General features: G+C 51.7%; 1 protein-coding gene across 1 annotated transcript; it reads left to right on the top strand.

The window, feature by feature from the left end:
* Positions 1-515: 515 nt before the first annotated feature.
* LOC148589997 (syncytin-A-like) lies at positions 516-2,597 on the top strand. The gene is made up of 2 exons (XM_088539589.1): positions 516-615; positions 1,669-2,597. Exons 1-2 carry the CDS (start codon positions 516-518, stop codon positions 2,595-2,597), a joined length of 1,029 nt encoding a protein of 342 aa, XP_088395715.1.
* Positions 2,598-10,208: the final 7,611 nt, after the last annotated feature.

The following is a 10,208-nucleotide window of genomic DNA, read 5'->3' as shown; positions in this document are numbered from 1 at the left end:
CCAGTAACAGGGATTCCAAACACCTTGCTTTACGCACTACAACCATTATTGAAGGGTATTGATCCCTGTACTCAAGTTAATGTTACCCCCGAACAGGAAAAAGCTTTACGAGACATTACCCAGTGTATAATTACTGGTTTTGTGTCTCGGCGTCAACTTGACTGTCCAGTTAATCTTACCATTTGGCATGGCGATGAACATCTATTAGGCGCACTTACTCAGCATGAAAAGAAAACGGGGGAGGCAAAGGTGTTGGAATGGTTGTCACCACCTTTGCAAACAAGAAAAACAATAACTCAAAAAATCGAAAGTCTTGCCAAACTGATTCAAAAAGGTCGGCTTCGCATTATAGAAGTCACTGGACAAGAACCGACTACGATCTATTTGCCCATCGAGAAACCCACCTTGGACTGGTACCTGTTGAATTCTGCAGACCTTGCGGAAGCCCTCCTAGGAACAGGAGCAGAAGTAAAGACAGGAGAAATAGCACCCAAGGCGTTACAATGGATTGGAGAATGGAGTTGGATTACCAAAACGCTCCGGGAAAAAGAGCCTATACCAAGCGCTGTAACAGCCTTTACGGATGCCGGAAAAAGATCTCGCCGAGCAGCCGTCGTATGGAAGCATGAGGAAGAGTGGAAACAGCAGATTCTTGAGGCGACGCCTGAAGACAGTCTGCAGACACTGGAGTTGTTGGCAGTGATATGGGCAGTCACATACCTAACGGGACCTTTGAACGTAGTTTCTGACTCTCTTTATGTGGTAGGAGTAGTTTCTAGAATAGAGGATGCCAGTATCAAGGAGGTCAACAACAAAAGACTATATCAGCTGCTCCTACAGTTAAAGAGGGCGTTAAGGGCAAGGGAGGAGCCGGTTATCCATATCCGAAGCCATAAATGGGAGATAGGCCTAGGAGAAGGCAACGCCCGGGCCGACAGATTAGTAATGTCAGTAGAAAGCTCGCCCCCAATTGGCAAAACAGCAATGGCCCGAGAGGCGCATAGCATGTATCACCAAAATGCAAAGGGACTAGCACGACAATTCAGTATCGGAATCGGTGAAGCTCGAACTATTGCACAATCTGGGTACCCACGAGATGGACTAAGGCAGCATTACCGCCGACACCAAAGAATATAGCATCCACAGAGACGAGCCATACCCACGACGATTGTGATAAACGAAATCTGCAGGAGATTGTTCGGGAGATTGACCCGGATGCAGAGTAGCGGCTGAATCTTCAAGGAACTGTGAACAAGGTCTAATTGATTAACCTTGTGCGCTGGAACGTAGAAATGTTTCGTACTGTACTGATTCTAGTGTTGTGCACATGCTGGGGTAGAGCCATATGGGTACCTGCTCAACCAAAACAAAATATATGGGTCACCCTTGCAAATCAGACTGGGCAGGAGGCCATATGCTTGGCCCTAGCTTCACCCGGAAGCCCTTTCTCCACATGCTTAGTGGGAGTGCCTTTAGATGCTTGGCCCTGCCCTAAGAAAGTTCACAGTTGTCAAAGCAACAATTCACGTAATTACGTGGATAGTTGGGATGCGATCGTACCGCATTTTCCACGTGCTCCCTTAGAACCCCAAGAGTTAGAATTATTGGGGTCAATCAAGGCTGATGCATGCCTACGGTTCAATTGGACAAGTGTGTACCGGGGAACAGGTTGGAACCAATCATTACCTGTGTCAGTCAATGCCACATGGGGTAACAATACCGTTTGGTGTAACAAAACCTCGGAGAACGTATCCAAGTCATCCAACACACCGATTGCCTTACCACCAGGAGTATTTTTAATATGCGGGGACAGGGCGTGGGCAGGAATTCCTTCCAAAATAGAGGGAGGCCCATGCACGCTTGGGCGGCTAACGCTACTCACGCCAAACACATCAATGATACTAGAACAGCACCGTAAGAGCCATAGGATAAAAAGAATGACACACGCGTTTCAAGGTGACTGTGATGATAACGCCGATTTTTGGTCCCGCGAAAGAACATTTGTAGCATCCCTTCTCGCCCCGGGGGTAGCGGCAGCAAAAGCGCTGGCGACATTAAGAAAATTAGGATGTTGGCTGGCAAAACAAACAAATGCCACGTCACTAGCTCTTTCAGGGCTGTTAACAGATGTTGATTCGGTTCGTCATGCTACCTTACAGAATCGAGCTGCTATTGATTTCCTGTTGCTAGCACATGGTCATGGGTGTGAGGAACTGGAAGGGATGTGCTGTATGAACCTTTCTGATCATTCAAATTCCATACATAAGCAGCTGGAGACATTGCGCGACTTAACTACACACTTGCAACAAGATACAGGATTCGGCCTTGATAATTGGCTAAAAGGTCTCGGCTTGGGCCCATGGCTAACCTCAGCTGTGCAACATTTAATTACCATAGGGATCGTGCTTATTATGATTATACTCTTTGTACCATGTATCTTTAAATGCTTGCAAAATATGCTTACGCGAATAGTCAACCAAGAATGGAATGCGAGTTTGATAGCCCAAAAAGAAAACGGGGGAAGTGTGGAGAGTATTGTGCAAACCTGGCTAATGGAGAAAGGACATAGCCAGATGGAGTTAGTGCACAGGGCCTGAGTGAGGCAGAGGTAAAGTAGAGGACAGTGTGTCCTTGAGATAGGGAAGCTACTGCAGCTACACAAAATAAGAACCAGCTAGAATGCGGTTTTAGAATGGATCTTCTCAGTTCAACCGTGCAAGAGTGTGACCCCTCGGTTGGAAGCGGTGGCTCACATGGTCTGCCGTGAGAGAACTCAGGTGCTGGCAGTCTCGGGGGGTCACAGGTACAACATGCAGTGCTTACTTTGAAGGAATGTGCTGTATGGACCTGCAAGACCACTCTAAGGCAATCCACCAGCAAATCCAACAGCTGATGGAACACACCCAGGAGATACAGAAAGACGTGGGCTTCTTTGGGCTGGATGGGTTAACTGATTTATTGGGTATTGGTGGGTGACTGAAATCCTCGCTTAAGACAGGACTGATGCTTTTGATTGTTATGCTTTTTGTCCTATGCTTATTCAGCTGTGCCTTCGCGTGCTTAAGGCGAATGCTATCCTTACATACTCATAAAGCCTGGTTGTTGCAAAAGAAAAAAGGAGGACTTATAGAGGAATGGCTTGGAGATCGAGGACACCTTACAGCTCCAGGCGGTTGGTAAAACCTTGGCGTTAAAATGATCAAGAGTCCTTGAACTGCCCGTCAGCAGATCAATAGACAACGGAAGCTGCTCAGCAGGACATCGGACTCTCGACTGGAAAGACCTTGCAGGCCAACACGGACTTGGGAATGGGTGCATGTATTAGTAAATCACGGCTAATATTACTAGTTGTTTTATTGTTTATGCCTTGTAGTTTTTGGCTGTGCTTTTGCATGTATTAGACATAAGGTATTCTGGTTTTGCATGTATTAGACATAAAGTATTCTCACTTACCAGCAAGGCTTGATTAGTGCAAAAGAAAAAAGGGGGAATTGTAGAGGGATGCTGTGCTGAGAATCTGCACTGTGCTAGGAATCTGCACCACCTGCGCCTTGCTGATAATGTACTGGGGAGTGTTAGTGAGTTGTCCTTGGCCGGCTGGGAATGGGGAGCTATGTGGGAAAAGAGTAGTTAGCCGTTTCGGGTAAACAACTTTGCAGAGCTGGGAAAGAGCCTATGTGGCCGGGACATAGCAACCTCCTTAGCAACCAATCATGAGCTCAAGCCTTGCAATATGCATGAACCTAATTAAGTTGTGTATAAGAGTGCACACTGAATGCTCAATAAACGAGTCTTGTCGATGACCATATGGTGTCGCAGTCTCCCTTTCTCCTACAGGAGTGAGAAACAGGTTCCTTGGTGTTTTCTGCGAAACGCTTTAGCAGGCCGTTGGTGCTAGTATGGAGTCAGGGGATGGATGAAGCCGAGAGCCCCGTTTGGAGTGAGGCTGCAAAGCGCATGCCAAAGGAAGTGTTCTGCTGTGCCAAGACTCGTGCTGCGCACGCTTTGTGGTTGGAGTGAGAAACAGGTTCGTTGGTGTTTTCTGCGAAACGCTTTAGCAGCCCGTTGGTGCTAGTATGGATTCAGGGGATGGATGAAGCGGAGAGCCCCGTTTGGAGTGAGGCTGCAAAGGGCATGCCAAGGGAAGTGTTCTGCTGTGCCAAGACTCGTGCTGCGCACGCTTTGTGGTTGGAGTGAGAAACAGGTTCCTTGGTGTTTTCTGCGAAACGCTTTAGCAGCCCGTTGGTGCTAGTATGGAGTCAGGGGATGGATGAAGCGGAGAGCCCCGTTTGGAGTGAGGCTGCAAAGGGCATGCCAAAGGAAATGTTTTACTGTGCCAAGACTCGTGCTGCGCACGCTTTGTGTTTGGAGTGAGAAACAGGTTCGTTGGTGTTTTCTGCGAAACGCTTTAGCAGCCCGTTGGTGCTAGTATGGAGTCAGGGGATGGATGAAGCGGAGAGCCCCATTTGGAGTGAGGCTGCAAAGGGCATGCCAAAGGAAGTGTTCTGCTGTGCCAAGACTCGTGCTGCGCACGCTTTGTGGTTGGAGTGAGAAACAGGTTCCTTGGTGTTTTCTGCGAAACGCTTTAGCAGCCCGTTGGTGCTAGTATGGAGTCAGGGGATGGATGAAGCGGAGAGCCCCGTTTGGAGTGAGGCTGCAAAGGGCATGCCAAAGGAAGTGTTCTGCTGTGCCAAGACTCGTGCTGCGCACGCTTTGTGGTTGGAGTGAGAAACAGGTTCCTTGGTGTTTTCTGCGAAACGCTTTAGCAGGCCGTTGGTGCTAGTATGGAGTCAGGGGATGGATGAAGCGGAGAGCCCCGTTTGGAGTGAGGCTGCAAAGGGCATGCCAAAGGAAGTGTTCTGCTGTGCCAAGACTCGTGCTGCGCACGCTTTGTGGTTGGAGTGAGAAACAGGTTCCTTGGTGTTTTCTGCGAAACGCTTTAGCAGGCCGTTGGTGCTAGTATGGAGTCAGGGGATGGATGAAGCGGAGAGCCCCGTTTGGAGTGAGGCTGCAAAGGGCATGCCAAGGGAAGTGTTCTGCTGTGCCAAGACTCGTGCTGCGCACGCTTTGTGGTTGGAGTGAGAAACAGATTCCTTGGTGTTTTCTGCGAAACGCTTTAGCAGCCCGTTGGTGCTAGTATGGAGTCAGGGGATGGATGAAGCCGAGAGCCCCGTTTGGAGTGAGGCTGCAAAGCGCATGCCAAGGGAAGTGTTCTGCTGTGCCAAGACTCGTGCTGCGCACGCTTTGTGCTTGGAGTGAGAAACAGGTTCCTTGGTGTTTTCTGCGAAACGCTTTAGCAGGCCGTTGGTGCTAGTATGGAGTCAGGGGATGGATGAAGCGGAGAGCCCCGTTTGGAGTGAGGCTGCAAAGGGCATGCCAAAGGAAGTGTTCTGCTGTGCCGAGACTCGTGCTGCGCACGCTTTGTGGTTGGAGTGAGAAACAGGTTCCTTGGTGTTTTCTGCGAAACGCTTTAGCAGGCCGTTGGTGCTAGTATGGAGTCAGGGGATGGATGAAGCCGAGAGCCCCGTTTGGAGTGAGGCTGCAAAGCGCATGCCAAGGGAAGTGTTCTGCTGTGCCAAGACTCGTGCTGCGCACGCTTTGTGGTTGGAGTGAGAAACAGGTTCCTTGGTGTTTTCTGCGAAACGCTTTAGCAGCCCGTTGGTGCTAGTATGGAGTCAGGGGATGGATGAAGCCGAGAGCCCCGTTTGGAGTGAGGCTGCAAAGCGCATGCCAAGGGAAGTGTTCTGCTGTGCCAAGACTCGTGCTGCGCACGCTTTGTGGTTGGAGTGAGAAACAGGTTCCTTGGTGTTTTCTGCGAAACGCTTTAGCAGCCCGTTGGTGCTAGTATGGAGTCAGGGGATGGATGAAGCGGAGAGCCCCGTTTGGAGTGAGGCTGCAAAGGGCATGCCAAAGGAAGTGTTCTGCTGTGCCGAGACTCGTGCTGCGCACGCTTTGTGGTTGGAGTGAGAAACAGGTTCCTTGGTGTTTTCTGCGAAACGCTTTAGCAGGCCGTTGGTGCTAGTATGGAGTCAGGGGATGGATGAAGCCGAGAGCCCCGTTTGGAGTGAGGCTGCAAAGCGCATGCCAAGGGAAGTGTTCTGCTGTGCCAAGACTCGTGCTGCGCACGCTTTGTGGTTGGAGTGAGAAACAGGTTCCTTGGTGTTTTCTGCGAAACGCTTTAGCAGCCCGTTGGTGCTAGTATGGAGTCAGGGGATGGATGAAGCGGAGAGCCCCGTTTGGAGTGAGGCTGCAAAGCGCATGCCAAGGGAAGTGTTCTGCTGTGCCAAGACTCGTGCTGCGCACGCTTTGTGGTTGGAGTGAGAAACAGGTTCCTTGGTGTTTTCTGCGAAACGCTTTAGCAGCCCGTTGGTGCTAGTATGGAGTCAGGGGATGGATGAAGCGGAGAGCCCCGTTTGGAGTGAGGCTGCAAAGGGCATGCCAAAGGAAGTGTTCTGCTGTGCCAAGACTCGTGCTGCGCAAACTTTGTGGTTGGAGTGAGAAACAGGTTCCTTGGTGTTTTCTGCGAAACGCTTTAGCAGGCCGTTGGTGCTAGTATGGAGTCAGGGGATGGATGAAGCGGAGAGCCCCGTTTGGAGTGAGGCTGCAAAGGGCATGCCAAAGGAAGTGTTTTGCTGTGCCAAGACTCGTGCTGCGCACGCTTTGTGGTTGGAGTGAGAAACAGGTTCCTTGGTGTTTTCTGCGAAACGCTTTAGCAGCCCGTTGGTGCTAGTATGGAGTCAGGGGATGGATGAAGCGGAGAGCCCCGTTTGGAGTGAGGCTGCAAAGGGCATGCCAAAGGAAGTGTTCTGCTGTGCCAAGACTCGTGCTGCGCATGCTTTGTGGTTGGAGTGAGAAACAGGTTCCTTGGTGTTTTCTGCGAAACGCTTTAGCAGCCCGTTGGTGCTAGTATGGAGTCAGGGGATGGATGAAGCGGAGAGCCCCGTTTGGAGTGAGGCTGCAAAGGGCATGCCAAAGGAAGTGTTCTGCTGTGCCGAGACTCGTGCTGCGCACGCTTTGTGGTTGGAGTGAGAAACAGGTTCCTCGGTGTTTTCTGCGAAACGCTTTAGCAGCCCGTTGGTGCTAGTATGGAGTCAGGGGATGGATGAAGCGGAGAGCCCCGTTTGGAGTGAGGCTGCAAAGGGCATGCCAAAGGAAGTGTTTTACTGTGCCAAGACTCGTGCTGCGCACGCTTTGTGGTTGGAGTGAGAAACAGGTTCCTTGGTGTTTTCTGCGAAACGCTTTAGCAGGCCGTTGGTGCTAGTATGGAGTCAGGGGATGGATGAAGCGGAGAGCCCCGTTTGGAGTGAGGCTGCAAAGGGCATGCCAAGGGAAGTGTTCTGCTGTGCCAAGACTCGTGCTGCGCACGCTTTGTGGTTGGAGTGAGAAACAGGTTCCTTGGTGTTTTCTGCGAAACGCTTTAGCAGCCCGTTGGTGCTAGTATGGAGTCAGGGGATGGATGAAGCGGAGAGCCCCGTTTGGAGTGAGGCTGCAAAGGGCATGCCAAAGGAAGTGTTCTGCTGTGCCAAGACTCGTGCTGCGCACGCTTTGTGGTTGGAGTGAGAAACAGGTTCCTTGGTGTTTTCTGCGAAACGCTTTAGCAGCCCGTTGGTGCTAGTATGGAGTCAGGGGATGGATGAAGCGGAGAGCCCCGTTTGGAGTGAGGCTGCAAAGGACATGCCAAAGGAAGTGTTTTGCTGTGCCAAGACTCGTGCTGCGCACGCTTTGTGGTTGGAGTGAGAAAGAGGTTCCTTGGTGTTTTCTGCAAAACGCTTTAGCAGGCCGTTGGTGCTAGTATGGAGTCAGGGGATGGATGAAGCGGAGAGCCCCGTTTGGAGTGAGGCTGCAAAGGGCATGCCAAAGGAAGTGTTCTGCTGTGCCAAGACTCGTGCTGCGCACGCTTTGTGGTTGGAGTGAGAAACAGGTTCCTCGGTGTTTTCTGCGAAACGCTTTAGCAGCCCGTTGGTGCTAGTATGGAGTCAGGGGATGGATGAAGCGGAGAGCCCCGTTTGGAGTGAGGCTGCAAAGGGCATGCCAAAGGAAGTGTTCTGCTGTGCCAAGACTCGTGCTGCGCACGCTTTGTGGTTGGAGTGAGAAACAGGTTCCTCGGTGTTTTCTGCGAAACGCTTTAGCAGGCCGTTGGTGCTAGTATGGAGTCAGGGGATGGATGAAGCGGAGAGCCCCGTTTGGAGTGAGGCTGCAAAGGGCATGCCAAAGGAAGTGTTCTGCTGTGCCGAGACTCGTGCTGCGCACGCTTTGTGCTTGGAGTGAGAAACAGGTTCCTTGGTGTTTTCTGCGAAACGCTTTAGCAGGCCGTTGGTGCTAGTATGGAGTCAGGGGATGGATGAAGCGGAGAGCCCCGTTTGGAGTGAGGCTGCAAAGGGCATGCCAAGGGAAGTGTTCTGCTGTGCCGAGACTCGTGCTGCGCACGCTTTGTGCTTGGAGTGAGAAACAGGTTCCTTGGTGTTTTCTGCGAAACGCTTTAGCAGGCCGTTGGTGCTAGTATGGAGTCAGGGGATGGATGAAGCGGAGAGCCCCGTTTGGAGTGAGGCTGCAAAGGGCATGCCAAGGGAAGTGTTCTGCTGTGCCGAGACTCGTGCTGCGCACGCTTTGTGGTTGGAGTGAGAAACAGGTTCCTTGGTGTTTTCTGCGAAACGCTTTAGCAGCCCGTTGGTGCTAGTATGGAGTCAGGGGATGGATGAAGCGGAGAGCCCCGTTTGGAGTGAGGCTGCAAAGGGCATGCCAAAGGAAGTGTTCTGCTGTGCCAAGACTCGTGCTGCGCACGCTTTGTGCTTGGAGTGAGAAACAGGTTCCTTGGTGTTTTCTGCGAAACGCTTTAGCAGCCCGTTGGTGCTAGTATGGAGTCAGGGGATGGATGAAGCGGAGAGCCCCGTTTGGAGTGAGGCTGCAAAGGGCATGCCAAAGGAAGTGTTCTGCTGTGCCAAGACTCGTGCTGCGCACGCTTTGTGCTTGGAGTGAGAAACAGGTTCCTTGGTGTTTTCTGCGAAACGCTTTAGCAGCCCGTTGGTGCTAGTATGGAGTCAGGGGATGGATGAAGCGGAGAGCCCCGTTTGGAGTGAGGCTGCAAAGGGCATGCCAAAGGAAGTGTTCTGCTGTGCCGAGACTCGTGCTGCGCACGCTTTGTGGTTGGAGTGAGAAACAGGTTCCTTGGTGTTTTCTGCGAAACGCTTTAGCAGCCCGTTGGTGCTAGTATGGAGTCAGGGGATGGATGAAGCGGAGAGCCCCGTTTGGAGTGAGGCTGCAAAGGGCATGCCAAAGGAAGTGTTTTACTGTGCCAAGACTCGTGCTGCGCACGCTGTGTGGTTGGAGTGAGAAACAGGTTCCTTGGTGTTTTCTGCGAAACGCTTTAGCAGGCCGTTGGTGCTAGTATGGAGTCAGGGGATGGATGAAGCGGAGAGCCCCGTTTGGAGTGAGGCTGCAAAGGACATGCCAAAGGAAGTGTTTTGCTGTGCCAAGACTCGTGCTGCGCACGCTTTGTGGTTGGAGTGAGAAAGAGGTTCCTTGGTGTTTTCTGCGAAACGCTTTAGCAGGCCGTTGGTGCTAGTATGGAGTCAGGGGATGGATGAAGCGGAGAGCCCCGTTTGGAGTGAGGCTGCAAAGGGCATGCCAAAGGAAGTGTTCTGCTGTGCCGAGACTCGTGCTGCGCACGCTTTGTGGTTGGAGTGAGAAACAGATTCCTTGGTGTTTTCTGCGAAACGCTTTAGCAGCCCGTTGGTGCTAGTATGGAGTCAGGGGATGGATGAAGCGGAGAGCCCCGTTTGGAGTGAGGCTGCAAAGGGCATGCCAAAGGAAGTGTTTTACTGTGCCAAGACTCGTGCTGCGCACGCTGTGTGGTTGGAGTGAGAAACAGGTTCCTTGGTGTTTTCTGCGAAACGCTTTAGCAGGCCGTTGGTGCTAGTATGGAGTCAGGGGATGGATGAAGCGGAGAGCCCCGTTTGGAGTGAGGCTGCAAAGGACATGCCAAAGGAAGTGTTTTACTGTGCCAAGACTCGTGCTGCGCACGCTGTGTGGTTGGAGTGAGAAACAGGTTCCTTGGTGTTTTCTGCGAAACGCTTTAGCAGGCCGTTGGTGCTAGTATGGAGTCAGGGGATGGATGAAGCGGAGAGCCCCGTTTGGAGTGAGGCTGCAAAGGACATGCCAAAGGAAGTGTTTTGCTGTGCCAAGACTCGTGCTGCGCACGCTTTGTGGTT

The sequence above is a fragment of the Tinamus guttatus genome, unplaced genomic scaffold (assembly GCF_059628265.1).
Source record: "Tinamus guttatus ecotype Peru unplaced genomic scaffold, ASM5962826v1 Tinamus_guttatus_pri_ptg001861l, whole genome shotgun sequence".
In the NCBI taxonomy this organism is placed as follows: domain Eukaryota; kingdom Metazoa; phylum Chordata; class Aves; order Tinamiformes; family Tinamidae; genus Tinamus; species Tinamus guttatus.
This window is presented reverse-complemented; position numbering and strand designations above follow the sequence as displayed.

What these genes read in the sequence shown, in the direction of transcription:
- LOC148589997 (XM_088539589.1), top strand. Translation starts at nt 516, where the DNA reads ATGGAGTTGGATTACCAAAACGCTCCGGGAAAAAGAGCCTATACCAAG. An exon ending in GATCTCGCCGAGCAGCCGTC is followed by an intron (nt 616 to 1,668) that starts GTATGGAAGCAT and finishes ACCGGGGAACAG; the next exon opens with GTTGGAACCAATCATTACCT.